The sequence below is a fragment of the Sphaerodactylus townsendi genome, linkage group LG13, assembly GCF_021028975.2.
Source record: "Sphaerodactylus townsendi isolate TG3544 linkage group LG13, MPM_Stown_v2.3, whole genome shotgun sequence".
Lineage (NCBI taxonomy): Eukaryota > Metazoa > Chordata > Lepidosauria > Squamata > Sphaerodactylidae > Sphaerodactylus > Sphaerodactylus townsendi.
This window is the reverse complement of record NC_059437.1, coordinates 6,003,211-6,024,429: the sequence shown is the minus strand read 5'-3', so window position 1 is coordinate 6,024,429 and position 21,219 is coordinate 6,003,211. Positions and strand designations below refer to the sequence as shown.

The 21,219-nt window shown below is 43.9% G+C and overlaps 1 protein-coding gene across 1 annotated transcript in view; it reads right to left on the bottom strand.

Annotated features, from left to right (window-relative positions):
- Positions 1–21,219, bottom strand: part of SMARCA1 (SWI/SNF related, matrix associated, actin dependent regulator of chromatin, subfamily a, member 1) — a 67,380-nt gene that overhangs the window by 29,666 nt on the left and 16,495 nt on the right. The window contains exons 10-18 of the mRNA XM_048514236.1: positions 19,972–20,081; positions 18,547–18,773; positions 17,665–17,786; positions 16,373–16,525; positions 14,910–15,042; positions 10,930–11,078; positions 10,538–10,657; positions 5,304–5,414; positions 4,209–4,322 (exon numbers count right to left, since the gene is read on the bottom strand). Of these exons, the coding sequence (XP_048370193.1) occupies positions 4,209–4,322; positions 5,304–5,414; positions 10,538–10,657; positions 10,930–11,078; positions 14,910–15,042; positions 16,373–16,525; positions 17,665–17,786; positions 18,547–18,773; positions 19,972–20,081 (1,239 nt within the window). The remainder of the gene's footprint in view (positions 1–4,208; positions 4,323–5,303; positions 5,415–10,537; positions 10,658–10,929; positions 11,079–14,909; positions 15,043–16,372; positions 16,526–17,664; positions 17,787–18,546; positions 18,774–19,971; positions 20,082–21,219) is intronic.

Sequence of the window (21,219 nt, the reverse complement as noted above, 5' to 3'; positions counted from 1 at the left end):
AAATAAAACTATTCAAACTATTAAATAAGTAGTTCATCAAACCCGCCAATGAATTTTCGCTTAACCCTACAAGGAGAGGAGAAATGTACATTTTCCTATGAAAGGATTAATTTGGGCATGCCAAGAGGACATGTTGTATCGTCTCAATTTCATTCAGTTCACATGGACGTAGTCTATCCTTATAGAGAATTTCATTGAATCTACCAAAGGTCATTGCATTGGGAATAGAACTGAAAAGGGTAAGTAGGCTCTGCGCTGTTCTGGATTGCTCAATATATTCAAGTAATCAGCACAAAGGTCCTCAAAATAGTCAATTCCAAGCAGCTGAGGGGAGCAGCTTTTGTTAGATTCCTGTTCAAGCCTTTGCCTGTCTAGCTCTAACAGCCTAATTTTAATTATTTTGTATGATGTAGTATGAGAGGAGGTTGGAAAAAAATCGATTGATGAACCTAAGGTGGCCAGCTTCTTTTTCCACAACTGGTAGCCAGCTGACTGTATTGGATTCTGTGAGCAAATGAGACAGAAGGCTATTTGGATTGGTGTTAAAGTGAATCCAAATCCAGTATTTGAATGCCCTCAGCCAGGCCATGGATTCCATGCTGTATTGAGCTGTTTCCCTACACAAAGCCGCATAAGGGACACATCTTGGAGTCCCAAATATGTGGCGCAAAAAACATGATTGGGGAGATTCAATGTCCTGTCTAATGTGTTCTATCCAAATAAGCGCTCCATAGAATAGTTATGCGCTGACTTTGGCATTGAAGATCTTTACAGCAGCAGGAATAAACTGATGGCCTCGGGTGTAAAAAAAGGGAACAATTGCTGCAGCTGTTCTTTGGCCTTGTTTATAGCTGCTCTACAATGAACTGACCATGGTAAGTTATAATGAAATAGCAGGTCTAAGCATCTATAGTGCTTGACCTGTTCTAAGTCATGATTGTTCATGTTCCGACAATATTTCTGCCAGGATCTGGCAAAAATCATAACTTTGACTTTTCGCAGTTAAGAACAATGTTGTTGGCTGAACAATAGTCAACACAAGAGCCCCTTCTGCACATGCGGAATAATGAGCTTTCAATCCACTTTCAATGTACTTTGCAGCTGCGCAGAATAGCAAAATCCACTTGCAAACAATTGTGAAAGTGAACTGAAAGTGCATTATTCTACATGTGCGGAAGGGGCCTATGTCTCGGTAAGTGTTTTAATCCTACTTGAGAAGTTGACAATATGACTTGCATCATCAGCATAGAGTAAATTAGGAATTCCAAGTCAGTCCAATCTTGAAGGATGCCCATTGGATTTTAATAGGACAGTGGATAAATCGTTCAAGAATAGACTGAATAGAACAGGAACCAATTGGCATCCTTGTTTTACGCCATTATTTACAGGGATCATTTCTGTCAGGGTATCCTCTCTTGACGTTCTCACCTGACAGAATATATTAGTATGGAGTTCCTTAACTTTGGCCAGGAGCGGCCGCCCGGCAGAGCCCCACAGTAGATCGAAGCTCGGGACCGGGGACCCGCCCTGCTGAGTTGTAGCATGTACCCGCATGACCAGATCCAGACCCATGCTTAGCCTCACACTTCTGCTCAATAAAATGGCTATGGCCAATTTATTACCCCAGCAACGGTGTGATGTGTATCATTATAGAGGGGCCTCGCACAAGAAGTGATCCACCCTCGGGCAGCAAAAGGCGCCTGTGAATTACCACGAGGCGGAGTTGCTGATCGGGGTGGGGGATTGGAACGAGCCCAGCTGGCACTGCCCAGGCGAGGGCGGAATGGGAAAGGGAGCCACCATGGGAAGGGGCATAGTCACCGGATGAAAGGAGGAGCGAGCCGAGGCTTTAAAGGTTCCATCTTTAAGAAATCAAGTTTACGCCAGAGTAATGCTCTGCCCACTGAATCGAATGCTCCCTTCAGGTCAAGAATGGCCACCTATAGCCTGCCTTTTTTCCTGATTGCATGTCTGGTGATTGCACTAGGTTATGGAGTACTAGACAGTGATCCAAGGTAGAATAACCTGGGCGAAAACCTATTTGCTCAGGTCCAAGAATCTGATATTGGTCCACCCAGAGCATCAGTTTATTTAATATTTGGCATATAGTCTGCCCATTATTGATAAAAAGGCTAATGGGTCTAAAGTTAGGAGGGCAGATGGGATCTCCCTTTTCGTAAATGGGAATTACAATGGCACTTGTAAATGGAATGACAATACATTTCACATATCCTCAAGACAGCATTTGGACACGTTTTGTGCAGGACACCATAAGAGCAATTTCAAAACACCCTCCCCCATCCCTAATTGGGTCAGGGTCAAATAATGCATGATGCACATGAATGTTTACTCACACATTAGTGCGCGTGTGTTTTTAGGGGACTGGGTTAACCCTCCATCTGGGAGAAAAGTGGGGTATGGAAGATGAGTTTCTTTTTCTTTATTAGCCATTCCAGGTCAAAATCCAGATCAAAATCGCACCAACAGAGATATTCACAGATATTCCAGATCAAAATCACACCAATGGAGCTGCTTGACTGCCCTGTGAGGAGATACCTGGAGCTCCCCTCTGCCCCAGAAACAAAAGCAGCTCAGAGTAAGAGATGTTTGACACGAGAAACGCCCAGGAGGAACGAGGTGTGCCCACATCTCTTGAAGCAAGTTTCCATCCAAACTGAAGCATCAGGGAGCAAACCTGTTTTTTTAAAAAAGCGAGAGAGTATACCTCCCTGACCATCACGTGTGATCTTGACCTTAAATCTCATTAGAAATTAAAGGACACCCAACGAACAATGGGGTCAGGACTGCTTCAGGAGGCAGCAGGCGGACAGTCTCCATATCTTCCAGCAGGAAGAAGACTTTTAATATTTCAGGTTGGTTCTACAACCCTAATCTTATTGAAATGTTGCACCACACCATAGGAAAGCGGCAGCCAATAATCAGTCTGCACAAATGCAGTTCTGTACTACCCAAACAGGATGCCTACATAATACATGCTCAGACCTCACCGCTCGCAATATACATTCATTTATCAGGCACGGATGTTTATTCCTAAAATATTAATATTCATATTGCTTCCTCCTGAATAAAGCAAGCAGTCCTTATGTAAATTATCCAGCCACACGGCAGTATTTTCAGGGCTCATGAGCACCTCTGACAGCAGCCTCCTTCTCTAAGAGCTCAACTACACAATACTTTAAAAAGCCAAAACTTTTAGGGCCCCTATATGGAGCACAGCACTGAGAGGGGGAATTAACCCCTTCCTTCCATACTGTTTTCTTGGTAGGAATCCCTCTAGTAGGCCTAGCAGAAAGAAAAAGAAAATATTTGGGGGGTTTTCCCCCCTTTAACAGTGCTAATAGCAGCCTGGGGGTGATGGGCTGATGCCTCCTGGAAAAATGGCAGAGGAGAAGAGGTGGTGAGCTCCCCGTGACTGGCAACTTGTGAGGGATGCTTCAGGCTGATCCTACGTTGAACAGAAAGGTAGACGATATGGCTGTAGGGTCCCTTGCAACTCTATGATTCTGTGATTAGAAGAAGAAGAGAAGAAGATTTGTATCCCCCCTTTCTCTCCTGCAGGAGACTCAAAGGGGCTGACAATCTCCTTGCCCTTCCCCCCTCACAGCAAACACCCCGTGAGGTGGGTGGGGCTGAGAGAGCTCCGAGAAGCTGTGACTAGCCCAAGGTCACCCAGCTGGCGTGTGTGGGAGTGCACAGGCTAATCTAAATTCCCCAGATAAGCCTCCACAGCTCAGGCGGCAGAGCTGGGAATCAAACCCGGTTCCTCCAGATTAGATACACGAGCTCTTAACCTCCTACAGAACTGCTGCTCCTCCCTGATTAAGCTCCCCCTCCCTGTTTTTAATGCCAGGAATCATGGGTCTCCGACATAATGGTTCAAATCCAAAAAGTCAGCTAATTACCAACTCTTGAATCAACAATCCTTCTGGTGTCCCTTTAATTAACAAGGCATTTCCTAGATAACTCTCTGCTAAGTAATTTTCTTGCTCTTGCAAGAAACAAAAGGAACAAAATACAAAATGACCAGGAAGTCTGAAGGACAAGAAACACACATGACAGAATCTGCGCTTTCTTCTGTTTGCCTGAAAAACATTTCTAATTTTGCTCCTTTTAAAAATGAAGATAACGTCAATGCCAACATACTTTCCTGCCATTAGCAAAAAAAAGCAAAATGGATTGGTCATTACCTTGTAGCCTATGGTCTTGCGGTAGTAAAGAATTTCTTTCTCAAGAAGCTCAAATAGCCGTGGTGGAAAGAACTGGAAATCTTGAATATTTGGCTGTTTTGGAGGTCGTGGAGCCTTGAAAGATAAATGCACATACTATTAATGCTTTTCCTTTCCAGATCTCTTCTGATCAATAGTTCTTAAAAGAAAATATGATATATAGGAATTTAACAACCAATAAACTTATATTCAGATCATCTAGCATCAGGGAATAACATATTCTTAATGCTATACTTAGATTCTAGTGAGATGGCCAGAGATAATAGTAAGCCATAATTTCACGCTACAGGTAGGGGCCTGGAAGATCCTCAGGTTTGAATACTCTCCTCATCTGCCTCCCTCCCTTAAATCAATAGTTTTTATTTTATTAAATTTAATACCCCACCCTTCCCCAGCTAAGGTCGGACTCAGGGTGCCTCACACACATAACTTAAGAACATCAATTCATAGAAACCATAACCGCAATATTTAAACATTAAAACTTTAAAATACAATTCATTAATATCCTTGATAGCAACAAATTAGGGTATCCATAAAGGACTTCTGCACAACCTAAAAATTCATCCTCAACTCTTATCACAGGTTCAATCAACCTCTAACTATCAGGACGGAGAAGGAGGGAGTACAAAATTAGGAAACCAGTGAGATGGAATGGGTCAAAAGACCCAATAGAACATCTATGTTGCATTTTAATCCAAATGGGTTTTGTACTTTTGCCCAAGCAGGATTCCAAACCGTGATCTAATCAACTGTTAGTAATCCTGCGATGTAGACAAAATACAAACCACAGTTTGCCAGTTTGGACAAAATAGCAAACTGCGGCTTTCCACAAAATTGAAAATCACTGATTCCGAACCATGCTCGAGGAGTAGGAGGAGGCGGGAGTGTGGAAGCCCTGGAAGCTCCCAGGTTAATTCAACTGGCATCCAACCACTCTTCACTATGATGTGTCATAGTTCCTACTGCACATTCAGGAAAAGGAATATTTTTCTCTTTACCTAACCAAGTTACAACACAGGAAAGAACAGTATGGGTTACACAGCTAGATTTTTTCACCTTTGGGATTTTGGGTTCACTGACACGGAGAGCTTCTCTGAAGTAAGCATCCACAGCATAATTGGCTTTGCGCTCCCGTTTTGGAGGCTCGATCCATTCCATCATGCTTAGCTAGAGACAAAAAACAATTAGCAAACTTAAGCAGGTTCGATTTTTTTCTGGAAAAGGCAAGAGACATTGGAGCAAATAACCTGGACTCCACTGATTGACAAAGATGGTGCTGACAACTGCGACGCTCGTGTTCAGAAAAACACATCTCAACAATCAGACCTACATTATCTAAACCAGGGGTCAGCAACCTTTACCACCCAAAGAGCCATTTGGACCCATTTTCCACGGCCCCGAAGATCTACCGAGCCAGAGAGGCAGCACTACTGAGCCTCAGAGCCGCCTCCAGTTTGGCCCCTCCACTCACCTTTCCTGGAGGGACACGCCCATGCTACCCTCCGACCTCCGGGCCACGCGGAGCCACAGTATAAGGCTGAAAGAGCCGCATGCGGCTCTGGAGCCATGGGTTGCAGACCCCTGATCTAAACTGCTATGTAAATGTATAATAACAAATCACAGGGTTCAAGAAGCCTTGCTTCAGAATAACATGGTCCAATTGATGTGAAAAATACAAGTTGAAAGAAGACACACACACACACCCCCCCCAATCTATCCCAAATTTTCTGGCAAGATAGACAGTTGCTGACATCCCAAGAAATGTGTTTGTATCCTTCTTGCCTTCCTCACTAACAGGCAGGTGGACTGGCTAGTATTCAAACATAAACTGTAGCTATGCTATAATCGTGCAAGCAAGTTTTTATTCCCATCTCTCAACGAATAATATTATTGAATCTGAAACAACCCAGCAAACAAGGGAAGAGACAAATAAGAGATTATGAACATTTGAGATGAAACTGAATTCAGTCTACAAGAAACCTCATGGCTCTGAAAGGGAATGATTACATTTACACTGCCCGGTTAGGGTTCTTTTTATAAACTGGGACTGCGTCTGAAGGCTAATGAGTTGTTGCCACTTCATGTAACAGTACTGGAAAGTTTGTTTTGGGTTGCCTTTAAAAGATAACACTTCAATCCACAGAGCAGCAAAGAAACACTTGCATTTTTCTATTGTGTCCAGAAACTGACAGATAACTATGAAATGAAGGCCAGCAATAATGGACAAGAGCCATCTGTCCCTATTTCCCCACCCGCCATCTCATTCAGAGGTTTCTGTTTATCAGCGCTTGACTTGAGGCTTTTCAGATTTCCTTTGCAGGCTTATTACTTCCAGTCTGCTTCAGAATATAGAATTATCCTCTACTCAGGGCACTGAAGACTGTTTACATCTTTCCCAGCTCCTTCAAAACAGATGGGTTGATCAAGCTAGTTTTCTGAGGGTACGTCACTTGAGTAGTTGGGAGTGCTACAGGAGGACACTCATTGCACAGTGGTCATATGTACAACTATTCTCCTGGATCGACCAGGAAAGATATATGCTCTTTGTGGTTAAAGCGACTGTACAGAGTACCAATTCATGAGCCCTTCAGACTACCCCAAAGTCACTGCCTTTCACCCCAGACAGTCTTTCAATTTTAAAACAATAAATTTAAGTATTGTCGAAGGCTTTCACGGCCGGAATCACTGGGCTGTTGTGTGGTTTCCGGGCCGTGTGGCCGTGTTCTAGCAGCATTTCCTCCTGACGTTTTGCCTGCATCTGTGGCTGGCATCTTCAGAGGATCCTCTGAAGATTTCCTGCATCTCTGAAGATGCCAGCCACAGATGCAGGCGAAACGTCAGGAGGAAATGCTGCTAGAACACGGCCGTAACAGTTCGGAAACCACACAGCACCCCAATCAATTTAAGTGTTATGCTTACAGCCCAATCCAAACGGGATGGGTGAATAGGTCTATGGAGCTAGCATGAGTTCATGGCGGCATATTTGCCCACTCCACTGGTGCATTTGGACAAGTTAGGACGCGGGCAGGTGCAGTGGGCCTTGGCTGTGCCTGAACCGGAAGGGAAGTGGGCCTTCAGAGTTGTGTTGGCATCCAGGAGGATGCCGGCATGGCTCAGGGTGTTCTGGGGGTGTCCCCGGGGGTGGAGCTATTAGTCGGCTTTCACCTGGACTATGTTGCCAGGAATGCAGCACCCAGGACCTCAAGGTTATGCCACTCCATTTAAGGCAATGGAGAGCTTTCAGGTGGCTGGCAATTTTTTCTTTTTCCTGCCTCCCCGAACCCCCTGAAAGTCCTCTGGAAGTGGCGGGCAAAGTGGCAGAAGCCATCCCTACCACCTCGGGCTTTGGGTGGGGCTGTTAGACTGCATTCACACAACAGTACCCACTAAGGCAGAGGTGGGCAATTATGTTTTCCATGGGGCTGCATAAGAAACAGAAAATATTGTGGAGGGCCGGGCCAAAAGGCGGGGGGGGAGGCGCTTTTGAAAGCCCCGCAGAAGCCGGCAGCCAAGACAACCGGCTTCTGCGGGGCTTTCAAAGGCACCTCGCTCCCCAGCAAGGCAGGGGGGCCAGCCAGGGTCATCCGGCAGGCCGGATGTGGCCCGCGGGCTGTATAATGCCCAGGTCTGCACTAAGGACTCACTGACAATTGCATAGAACATCTTGGCCTCCCGTGGGTACGGTGCGGGGTGGGAATTGTCGCCATCTGGATCAGTTTGTTTTAAAACAGTTTTTTTATATTGTATTTTAAATTGTGATTTTATTGCTTATTATTGTTGTGAATGAATGAATGAATGAATGAATGAATGAATGAAATGAATGAAATGAATGAATGAATGAATGAATGAATGAATGAATGAATGAATACTTTATTTAAGGTCAATGACCAAATATATTACAAATCTCCAATTTAGCAAAAATATTGACAGCACAACAAGAAATGCAGATCTCTCTCCAGTAGTCCAGCACTATCCATCTATGTATCATTATACACTATATATATTGTTGTTCACCACCCTGAGCCCTTCGGGGGAGGGAGGCCTAAAAGTCCAATAAATAAATAAACAAACAAGCAAACTAAAAGCCTTCTCGATAACAACAGAGCATACACTGTGTCTCCTTTGTGCCCCCCAGCCCACTCACCCCCACCTGCTCATTTCAATGAGGGCAGCCAATAATAAGCCCTGTCTTACAACTGTTCCACCTACTTTCTGGAAAGCTCAGCAGGCATCAGAAGTAGTAGTGGTGGGCACCAGAAAGTATACGGGGCCCACGTTGGAGAATTCTGCTGCAGAGATATAGAAATTACTGGGTTTTTTCAATGCTGGCAAAAGCACACTAGGGGAGAAGAGTGGGGAAAAGGTGATACTAAAGGGAAAGGCAGTGACTAAACCCACTCTGAGTAGGATATTTCTAGAAAAACTAAACTACAGCAGGTTATGGGGAAAAAGTGCAGTGAGGCCGAGCAAAATCTAGATGGTGAATGCTTGCTCAATAACGTTATATGAAAATTTTGGAGGGGGGAATGCAAGTTTTAAAGGCAAGCAGAACTAAATGTCCATGTGGAAGCAGCCTTAATCAAACCAAGATATGATTCTCCCAGGATAGGCATAGCCTGTATTTTCTGGTAGCGCTTTTGTTACTCTACAGTCAACTTCAACTGGCTCTGAAGCAAAGGCCCTATCAAAAGGGAATCCAAAGGAGGAGTAGGTCTATGCCCCACCAGAGTACTTCCTGCTTCTGAGAATACTTGGATCACTAATCTCACATTACTGTGCTCTGCAAAGGTTAGGCCATTCCTTGTATAACCACATAAAAGCTACTCCAAAACCAAAGCTATCAAAGAGATAGAAAAAGTGCAGAGAAGGGCAACGGGGATGATTGAAGGATTGGAGCACCTTCCTTATGAGGAGAGGCTGCAGCGTTTGGGACTCTTTAGTTTGGAGAGGAGACGTCTGAGGGGGGATATGATTGAAGTCTATACAATTATGCATGGGGTAGAAAATGTTGACAGAGAGAAATTTTTCTCTCTTTCTCACAATACTAGAACCAGGGGGCATTCATTGAAAATGCTGGGGGGAAGAATTAGGACTAATAAAAGGAAACACTTCTTCACGCAACGTGTGATTGGTGTTTGGAATATGCTGCCACAGGAGGTGGTGATGGCCACTAACCTGGATAGCTTTAAAAAGGGCTTGGACAGATTTATGGAGGAGAAGTCAATCTATGGCTACCAATCTTGATCCTCCTTGATCTCAGATTGCAAATGCCTTAGCAGACCAGGTGCTCAGGAGCAGCAGCAGCAGCAGAAGGCCATTGCTTTCACATCCTGCATGTGAGCTCCCAAAGGCACCTGGTGGGCCACTGCAAGTAGCAGAATGCTGGACTAGATGGACTCTGGTCTGATCCAGCAGGCTAGTTCTTATGTTCTTATGTTCTTAAAAGGGGCTTGGACAGATTTATGGAGGAGAAGTCGATTTATGGCTACCAATCTTGATCCTCTTTGATCTGAGATTGCAAATGCCTTAACAGACCAGGTGATCGGGAGCAACAGCCGCAGAAGGCCATTGCGTTCACATCCTACATGTGAGCTCCCAAAGGCACCTGGTGGGCCACTGCGAGTAGCAGAGAGCTGGACTAGATGGACTTTGGTCTGATCCAGCTGGCTTGTTCTTATGTTCTTATGTTCTTAAAGCAAGGAAACTTCTATGTGAGACAGTCTCACGCGACAGTGCCCTTACGAAGTGCTGTTTGCATAAAGTAGAAGACGACAAAAAACATTTTTTAAAAATCGTAAATTCTTCCTAACACAAACCTTTCTTTGAAAGCTGAGGTACTTTGCTTAGAGAACATTTGCAAGATGTTTGAACCCAGCCTACCAGCGACTTGAACACAGAGACAAAGAGAACAGTTATAATAACAGGTGTAAAGAAACAGAACAAACAAGGAAGAAGAAGAGGTCAGTTCCACATGATCCAACAAATCAAAAGGACATTTAAAGTATGGTTAGGCATATTGAAACATCAACCCAGAAATGAATGAACTAAACGGGACAAAATAAAGTTAGGAACAACACGCTCAAAAGCTATGCTGAAGAGATGAAAAGATGACACCCTCCTTCAAACAAGAATCTCTTGAAGAAGAACCTACAGGTTTAGAAAATGAAGCGAAAGCAATTGGGAGAAACAAATCACCAGAAGTAAATGGGACTATGCCAACAAATATGGAAAACAAAACAATGGGCCACACACACACAGTTGCAATGCAAACACATGTAGAGAAAAGATACCTTCTGTTTCCCCCGGTAATCTTCACCTTCAAAATTATACAAGCTCATTTCTGTTTCCATTGTGAAATTGCGGAGGGAACTCTCGCCCATTTTTTGCATACGCTCATTCATTTCAGCCGTCTAAAGCATGTCACCAAGAAAAAAAAAGAATGCAGCAACCTTCAGAATATTTCATTTGTCATTGAAAAGAAAACTATGAAGAACAGCTGTAATTTTTCCTAAGTCAAAGATTGATGTCTAGGCACAAAAATAAAGAGAGAAAACAAAAAGGCACGGACTTATAAACAAATGCTTTAAATAAGTAAATATGGTTACAAAAGATTAAGACACTGTCTGATTGCACATAAAACTGGAGGCCCCTTTAGAAATAAATAAGGTCCATTTCATCTCACCTTTTTTTCACCTCTCTCCAAAATAGTGGTGATGTCTTCATCAGTCAGCTCACTGTCCTTGGAAGCAAACACGTGCGTTGCTCCGTGCCGGATCATCTGCAGCATTTCATCTTTTGCCAGTTTGTTAGACTGCTGGTCAATGAGCCTTCCTGACACAGGGAAAGGAGAAGGAGAGAGAGCTGCAATCTCAAGCCTGCTGTCAGAAGTAGACAGGCACTCCTTTCTCACCTAACCAAGACTTTAACCCACTTGCTGTAATGTGGGGAGGGTCTTAATTCAGTACTGACCCTTCAATGGAAACACAACTGCCATCTTTACTCAACTTAAAAGTGAGGATCAAATGAAACTGGTGTGATGGAATAATTCAACAAGTGACAAATGGCTCCCCTACTCTGCTAAGCTGCACAAAGCACATAAAAGGGATGAGCCACTTTGTTCAGCTCTGAGAGCTGCACGAAAAACTTACATGAGCTGGGAGGACAGATCCATCAGGATGTTTTTTGTGTGTAAAGTGCCGTCAAGTTGCAGTGACTTATGGCAACCCAGTAGGGTTTTCAAGGAAAAAGACATATAGAAGTGGTTTGTCATTGTCCTCCTCTGCATAGCAACCCTGGTATTCCTTGGTGGTCTCCCATCCAAGGAGTAGCCCGAACCAATCCTGATTAGCTTCTGAGATATGATGAGATCAGGCTAGACTGGGTCATCCAGAAAAGGGCTTCAATAGACTAATAACCAAACTAAATTTTAAAACAGTAGTGCTTTTCTTCCCAAAAGTTATGAGCTGCAAATTAGAGGCTGAGATGGTCAACAGAACTGAAAATAATATTCTGGAACAAGATTTTCTTTGCATTGGGGCGGGGGGGAGGGTGCGCTTGCCCTAAAACTTTCCATTCAGTTTTGGCTGAGAAAAACAAATTGCAAAAAAAAAAATGATGTCAAAGATTTAATACAAGAAGGAATGGGGGAAAACTCTAGAAAAACTTAACCAAAAAAAAGAGGGGAATTTGCCCACCATGGGAAAGCCTTAAGCGCTTTCACTATATAACACATAACAAAGACATAACACACAAACAGAGATACATACAACCTAAAGGAAAAAGGGGATGTAGCTATGTACATTTCCTGAACAGCTAAAATAGTTCATTAGGTGTTTCATAGACTTGGAATTGTGCCTGGCACCCAAAGTTGTGTACCAATACATTGTGATAACTTGGATACATTTTAATTAATGGGGCAGATGTCAAATTACAAGGGCTTGGACAGATTTATGGAGGAAAAGTCGATCTATGGCTACCAATCTTAATCCTCCTTGATCTCAGATTGCAAATGCCTTAGCAGACCAGGTGCTCGGGAGCAACAGCCGCAGAAGGCCATTGCTTTCACATGCTGCATGTGAGCTCCCAAAGGCACCTGGTGGGCCACTGTGAGTAGCAGATTGCTGGACTAGATGGACTCTGGTCTGATCCAGCAGGCTAGTTCTTATGTTCTTATGTTCTTACAACTGGTAGACAACAGCCAGCTGGAAGGAGCCAGGAACACTTCCAGCTGAGGACTGCTTCCCTCCAGCTGCCCAATGCTACAAATAGGGCCACATCGGCAGCAACAACAAGTCAGGCACACACATAAACATACACCATGCCTGTGTCTATTTCAGCTGAGAATTCCCTCCCCCTGAGGCATATTTAGTATTCACTGTTAGCTTTTGTGTTACACTTTCAATCCTGGGTGCCAATTTTGGGCTGAAAAGCAAAATAAAACTATAATAAATAACTGTCACATTCCCTGGCCTAACTTTTTATCATCATGATTACAAAGCTGGTGACTTAGATTATATCTTACACCTTGGAGAATGTATAGAATTTGAGAGGTTCACAATCCCACATACAACACATATATATTTAAAGCCTAGCTGGCAATAAATATGCTGTCTCATGTAATATTTCACAGACAGAAAACCTCAACTACTTCAGGGTTTTTTCCCTGTCTGTTAACTAAAAGGTGGGGCTATAATTTGCTTTTTTGGAAGTTAACATTAATGACAGCGAAGATTAAGTTCAAACTTAAGTTTATTTATCCGCAAAGAAGTCCTATCAGTTTTGAGCATATCCAGCCTGAATGAAAATAGGAAAAAAACACCACAATAGGGACTCATTTATTTTAAAGCAATATTTGCTTGGGTAACATCTCACTTTAAAGCAATATTTGCTTGGGTAACACCTCACTCACCTTCATAAAAAAATTCTATGATGTCATTACTGGGGGATGGGGTTGCATGTGTAACAAAAAACGGAAAATATTAATAGACAGAGAATGTCTGAACAGAAATTACAAGATAGGTCTTGAGAGAGCCAGCATGGTATAGTGATTAAGAGTAGAGGACTCTGATCTGGAGAACCAGGTTGGATTTCCCACTTCTCCACACGAGTGGCAGACTCTGATCTGGAGAACTGGGTTTGATTCTCTACTTCTCCACTTGAGCAGTGGACTCTCATCTGATGAACTAGATTTTCTTTCCTGATCCTCCACATGAAGCCTGCTGGGTGACCTTGGGCCAGCCACAGTTCTCTCAGAACTCTCTTTAGCCCAACCTATTTTACAAGGTGCCTGCTTTAAGGGAGGAGGGGAAGGCAGCTGTAAGCTTCACTGAGACGTGTTAAAGGTAGAGACAAGCTGGGTTTAAAAACCAACTCTTCTTCTTCTACGTACAACAGCAAAACACTGCACCCACTGTACAACACTCTGCCCCGTTATGAATGGAACACTTACCTCAGGGTTCTTCATTACACAGTGGAGTATCCTCACGTTTCTGTTTACACATGAGGAGCTCTCCTTGCCACGCAATTTGTTTGCTGAACTCTCCAAGGCCCTGCTTCTCCTGGTTCTCTTTACTCAACTCAGCCTTAAAGGCACAGATCTCATCACACCCAGTAGTGACAAGATTGCTGGCTTCATAAACGCTTTTAAATTACTGTTATATTGATATTGCAGTTATTGCAGTTATAACGATATTGCAGCCCCTTTCCAGAAATAATCCACCCCCTGCCCCCAAAATGAAAGAGGCAAAGCAGTTCCATGGACCACATGCTGCTGAAGAACAGGACCATCTTCTATAGCTAATATTTTCTCCCTTTCTGCATCCCCTCCACACATACACACACACACTTCCTGCCGCTGCTGCTGCCACAGGAGAAGAGAAAGACTTGTTTTTTAAAAAAGGCTTGGTTCAAAAAACATTTTAAAAGTCCCCCCCAATCAAAAGAAGGGCTAAAGTAGAGCAGAAGAGGTGGGGTGGAGCCCAAAAGAGTCTCTGCTTGTACTGTGCCTTGAAAAAGCCAACTCTCTGTTGTTATATTATTATATCAATATCTCAATATGAGCAATTAGAGAAGTAAGGAGCCAGCAACATGCAAGGGGAAAGGGGTGAGGGGGAGGGCATGGATGGCAGTACGAGGGGGTGGGAAGAGTGGAGCTAGGTAGGCTGACTATGGGTGGAGGGAAGATGGTTGGGGCAAAGCCGTGCTAACTGGCAGATCTGCCTGCTCTGGCAACACAGCAAATTAAAAGTTGCGCTAGAAGTGGTGTTGTTTGCAGCGGAGAGAATGGAAAGTGAAAGCAGTGCTCAAGAAAATACCTCCGTACAAGAAATCTTGCTGCGAGGGCCATTCGCCCCCATCATGCAGCAGACCCTTTGTGCATTGCCCTCTCTCTGTTTCATCCCTCACTTTGTATGGCTGAGATACAAAGGGGTACTTTTAAGCACTCTCTCTGCTATGGCTGTTGAGGAGCCTCCAGAATGGCACCCAAAAATGCTTGTGGGGCTGCAGCTGGAAGGAAATTTTGCTTCTGAACTTGCATTTGCATAAACAGAAGTGGTTTCTGCTCTCCGATGGAGCAGGACAGGTGTAGAAACCTTGTCCATTCTCAATATTTTCAGAATGGTTAAACAGCATTTAAGCCACAGAACACAAATCATGCCATACCTTGCTGTATAACAATTGAGTCCAGCCTCAGTTTTATCTCAGCTCTCTCCACAATCCTTTCTTCAACAGTGTTGTCAGTGATAAGTCGGAATACCCGCACTGGCTTCTTCTGTCCAATACGATGCGCACGGTCCTAATAGCAAAACAGGTCTTTTAAACAATGTATTAGGCACAGCCTTACTGACAAAAACATCGCAAGAGTACAAAATAGTTCTTTACACCCCTAAGATTATTACAGATCAACTTTGTTCTTCTTTCATTCTCAGCTTTCACAGCCTGATCCTAAAAGCTACAGCTGCTTAGCATCTTGAACCAATCCAAACCAGCTGGCACCCTTTCTCTCACAATGACTTGGTGCCTGCCACTAAGACATGACCCATGTTCAGTGCAAGTCCTGTTCACTGTTCATTCTGAGACAGACCCCCCCCCTTCCTTTATGGTCTGTGAAGAAGAATCTATGGCCACTTCAAAAACATGTGGTAATTATGCTCCATATACATGGCCCAACACTGGAATTCCAGCATCAACTTATGCTGTGTGGAGGCTATTTGGGATTTGAGTTAATTCTCAGTTGCAGTGCTCATAGTTGCCACTTTGGAAGGTGGAGAAGAAGACCTCTGATCCTGTCAATAGCAAAATAACTGCATTTTGGATTTCCAGTCCCCTATCTGCCCAGCCGACACCCTTTCTGCCCAAAACTTTGATCAAAGTCCCTGAAGGAGCACACACTGTTTTGCAGCACAAAATCAAAATACACGAAGCTGTCTTATAATGATTCAGAGCATTGCTCCATCAAGGTTAGAGCCATCTCCTCTGACTACACTCTGGCTGTTTCTGCACGGCCGTTGAGGCGCCTCCACGCCGGCAAGAATTCTGCCGGCGTGGAGGCGGAGGCCGTTCGCATGCAGCATGAAAAAATAAATGATAATTCTCTTATTCATTCAGAACTATATTCTAATGCGGAAGCATACCATTTTCTCAAAAGCTGGACCTCAACTAACGCCTTTATCAGAGACAGATTATATTAGAGGTTCTCCAGGGTCTCAGGCTGGTCTCTCACATTGCTTACTACCTGACCCTTTGACTGGAGGTGCCTGGGAGTGGACCTGGGACCTGGGACCTTCCACATGCAAAGCAGATGCTCTGCCATTCAACTGAAGGACTGCCCCCTTCCATTTGTTCCTGTGTGTCAACTGTGGCTCTCAGGCAGCTATCTGCTGCTCAGTCCACTTCAATGGAATGGTCAGCCTCTTCTTGTAGAGTGGATGCCTGAACTAATCAAGCACTTTTTCTTCCCTATATGCCCCTGACGCTGAAGTTTGGAGTTGCAGAGTCCAAACCAACCTGCTTTACTCCTCTCCTAACTCTCTGGCTTTCGTTCTAAGCCCTCCTCTCAGCTCCAGAGTTCTCCGATACCTTATAGATGCGAACAGCAGCCTGAGACGTACTAAAATATCACTCACCATGGCTTGCAGGTCCACCTGTGGATTCCAGTCAGAATCATAGAGGATCACAACATCGGCTGTAGCCAAATTAATTCCCAAACCTCCAGCTCTTGTGCTCAGCATAAAAACGAACTTTCTACTATTGGGGGCATTAAAGGTGTCAATTGCTTCCTAAAAGGGAAAAAGTTATTTTATTAAAATGACAGCAATTTTTTTCTGTTGAATTTAATAGGTACAGTATTTAAAAAAGAAAATGAAATTTTAGTATTGTATACGATCACCGCTGCAAGAATTTCACATGCTAAAGAATGGAAATTCCTGAAAATACCAACAATAAAGGACTGGATATATAAATACAAGTTTCCGCAGGACCTGCAAGACAGACCTATTCCACCAGGCCTTTGGCCAGCCGGGCTGAGGATAACACCCAATACCATCTGGGCCTCCTGTGGGCGCAAGGGAGGAGAGGGGAGGGTATATCGCCTTTTATGAAATGGTTCTGATTTTTATTACTTTTACTGCTGTCAGTTTTAAATTGCTTAACTTATTATACATGATTTTAGCTTATTAGATTGCATATTTTATCTGTTGTACACCGCCCTGAGCCCTTTGAGGGAGGGCGGTTTAAAAATGCAATAAATAAATAAATAAATAAATAAATAAAATAAATTTCAAGACAACAGTGGTTTTATCAGCTATTAAAAAAACAAGTTATGTAGCTTATTTCCATGGCAAGACATGGGGCTAACTGGAATCAAGAGAACAATATGGCAATCCAAGAGCCTTCAGCAAAAAACAAAAAAACGGTAAAATTCAAGTTGGGATTACTTTGGCTTTAAAATGACCAGAAAACTGAAAAACCCAAATAGTCTAATATTTTTGGGTTTACTGAAAAAAAACTGAAAAGGTTTGGCTCCATTTGAGCATACGGAGAAGTTGAGGGGCATTTGTCTGTAGGGAGGGGCATTTTTCAAAGTAAAGGCACCAAACATCCAGGGTGGCTTCAGGAGACTCTCCTGACAAGAGCAACTAGGTTTGGTGAAGTTTGGTTCAGGGGGTTTCATTCTATGGGTTCCCAAAGGGGGTATTCCCCATCTCCCACTAGAAACAATTGGAACCAATGGGAGTTGGGGGCAATCCCTTTGGAGACCCATAAAATTCACAAAATCTGGGTGTCCTAATTAGGAGACATTTCTGAGGAATGACTTGCTGCCGTATAAGAGCCACAGAGCAGGTACTGACCAGTTTCCAAACCACCCTTGGGGACAAGATGGGATACAAATTCAAGTAACTAAACCAATCTCTCTCACCTCCCGCTCTTCATGTGGTGTCTGTCCATCTAGCCGGCAATACTCATAGCCCCGCCACATGCAGTAATCTTCCAGTATATCCAGTAAACGGGTCATCTGGCTAAAAACAAGAACTCTAGAACCTGGTGGGGGAGGGACAAACAAATCACAAAGCTACTGTCAGCTACCAGAACGACATCCTCCAAAACATGGTACTAGCCAAGCTGGCTGCTAAAGGTATATGCTTGTGTATTGTCGAAAGCTTTCATGGCCGGACTCAACTGTTTGTTGTGAGTTTTCCGGGCTGTGTGGCCGTGGTCTGGTAGATCTTGTTCCTAACATTTCGCCTGCATCTGTGACTGGCAACTTCAGAGGTGTAGCACAGAGAGAAGTGTGCTATCACCTCTGAAGACGCCAGCCACAGATGCAGGCAAAATGTTAGGAACAAGATCTACTCGACCACGGCCACACAGCCTGGAAAGCCCACCACAACCAGTATATGCTGGTGGGGAGAGAACTACAGCTTTTTTTTAACTCTCTCGCGATCCTCCCCGTCTGTTCCTGACACCGCGCCTGCGTAAGAAGGCGGGGCTCCCAAGAGGGGGAAGTGCGCACGCGCACGTGAATGACCGAGAGAGGCTTTTTTAAATAATCCCAGTCTCGCGCCGCTTCTCCTGGCCACCATTTTGACGACGGGTTCTTCTAAAGCAGGGGCCAGTCAGGGTCATCCGGCGGGCCGGATGTGGCCCGCGGGCCGTATAATGCCCAGGTCTGGTGTAAGGTGTAAACTAATTCCTTAGCTCTGGCAACCCCAAAAATCAAACTAAGGGTGAAGTTTTGTTCTTTCCCAACTGTGGCCCAAACTGCAGGCCGTTCATCCCACATAACTCAGCAATTCCTTACCCTGTTCTTTGAGCTTTGATAGTAATTTATCGAGAGCCACCATTTTACCGCTGTTGGTCACAAGATGAGTATCAGTGGTATAGGGCGGACCTGGTTCTGCACCATCGAACAGGTAGGGGTGATTACAACACTTCCGCAGCTGCATCAGAATGTTCAACAACCGCATCTTATCCATCTTTCCAGCTGAATTTAGGATGTCAATGTCTTTCATCAGGATCTTTGTATACCTGTAGCAATGTTGGCAATTTATGAACAAGTGCTTGTCCTTAAAGTCTGAAGATGTACATGTTGTACATAAATCATATGCATCTTTATTCAAAAGCAAGTACTACAGAAGTGGAACGTACTTCCAAGAAAGTGTGTGACAGAGTTTGGTAAATTAGAATCAATTTGTGCAGAAACAGAATAAGGCGGATTCTACATGGGCCAAAAACAGCGATGTGAAAATGGTGTAGAATAGTTTAAAATGGTGTAAAAGAGTTTACACATCGCTGTTTTTGGCCCATGTGGAGTCCACCTGAGGATTTTTTAGCACTAGTACTTATAGGCCTATCAAGAGTTATAGTAATGGCAAGGAAGTATCACAGGTAGTGTCAAATCTCAGACTAGGTTAGAAGGATGAACACTGCAAACCAGACATGCACATAGTCAGGGAAACATTCTTCCAGCTCCAGCTGAATTTAACTCAAAGGGCTTACTTAAACAAAGCATCTCTGATATACTGTCTTTCGTTCCCTCTTATCTTCTTCAATATTAATGCTCAGTGGATATGCAATCAGGGGTCTGCAATCTGTGGCTCTCCAGATGTTCATGGACTACAATTCCCATCAGCCCCTTCCAGCATAGCCATGCTGGAAGGGGCTGATGGGAATTGTAGTCCATGAACATCTGGAGAGCCACAGGTTGCAGACCCCTGCACTAGCTCTACCTCTCTTCCAAATCCCAGCCTTCTGTTCCTTCGATATGCTCACAGTACAATTTTGGAAACTGGATTTTATTTATAATACTATTCATATTTAACATAATATCTAACTTTCATATATACCCCCATCAACAGGAGTTTGGACAGATCACAAAACAGGTCAATTTTCTAGATGGTACAAACAAATGGTACAAATAAACAACAGACAATACATGACAGCAAAAATGCATCTCGACACACTTCCAGATACTCCTCAAAGCCAATTACTATGTTACAGATGCATTTACTCCAAATTACTGGGACGAGAGTAACATCTGAAGAATATACGTCAAGCATTACAGCATCCACACCATAAAATGAAGAAAAAAGATAGACAAAGTCTGGTTGCCAGAAATATCCTAATAAAAGACAGGCCCCACATAGTTAGCAGAATGCCTCAGTTCGCCACCTACCGCTCCCAGCTTTAACCAGCCCAACGCAAGCAAGACAAAGGGATTCCTTACCATTCTCTCTGCATTTTGCTGAGTCCCAAATAAATTTTTACTTCTTTTTTGGGAGGCAAGCTCTTTTCCACTTCAGCTTTTATGCGCCGCAACAAAAATGGCTTCAGGACCTAAGAACCAATCATTTTTTCAGGTTGTCACAAGCCTTCAGTTAATATATTCGTATTTAATTCTGCCCAAATCCTGGGCTCTTTTCTGTGTTCTTACAATGCCCCTTTCTGATTAATTCCCTGCTGAAAATGCATTACTTTCCAATGACCATTTGTTCTTTCTGAAGCAGGGTCTCAAGACTCTTCCCTAAATCTGAACCGGCAAAATTCTTTACTGAATGCCTAATATGGGATCCTGGCCCTGCGGGACTTGTCATAGTTTCACAGAGTTTGCAAGACTGTGCTGTGCTGCCAGGCCTACGGTTGAGGGCTGCTACTGTATTAAGGTGACCAGATGGTCACCGTTGTGATCCGGGACGGGGAAGCGGCCGCAGAAGCGCACAGGCTTCTGAGGCTTGCCGTTTGCCGCCCTGTGACAGAGCGGCAAATGGCAAGCCCCAGAAGGCCATGCGCTCCTGCGGCCGGGCGCACGGGAGGCTGCCGCACTGCCTTCCGCCCCCAAGGCAGTGCAGCAGCCTCCCAAAAATCGGGACAATTTGTAGAACCCGTGGGACAAATTGTCTAAAGGCGTGACGGTCCCGACAAAAGCGGGACGGCTGGTCAGCCTATACTATATCCAACCTGAACGTTCTCTCTTAATTTCTCTTCCCTTCCTATCCTTGTTTTGTTTTTCTAATCCAGCCCCCTTTCAGGTTGCCTGGTTGTTATATTTTTTTAAGATTTATGGTGCTGTGATTGCATTGTAACTGCTGATGTTGATTGATTTTAGCACTGAAGTCGCTGACTGTTGTAGGGTTCCCTGAGCCCGTCCAATGGAAAGCATGGCCTATAAATCTAATAAATAATGAAATAATAAAATAAATAAATTTAAGTTAACTGAAATGATTTGCTTTCAGGAAAAGACACATTCTCCCTCCCAAGAGCTATACTAACTATCAGCTATAAACTATGCATCACTGGAAATCATTGTAACAGATAAATCTATTACAAATAGTGTGGTGTAGTGGTTAAAAGCGGTGAGCTCTAATCTGGAGAACCAGGTTTGATTCCCCACTTCTCCACATGAGTGGTGGACTCTTATCTGGTGAACTGGATCTGTTTTCCCTGCTCCTCTTCATGAAGCCTGCTGAGTGATCTT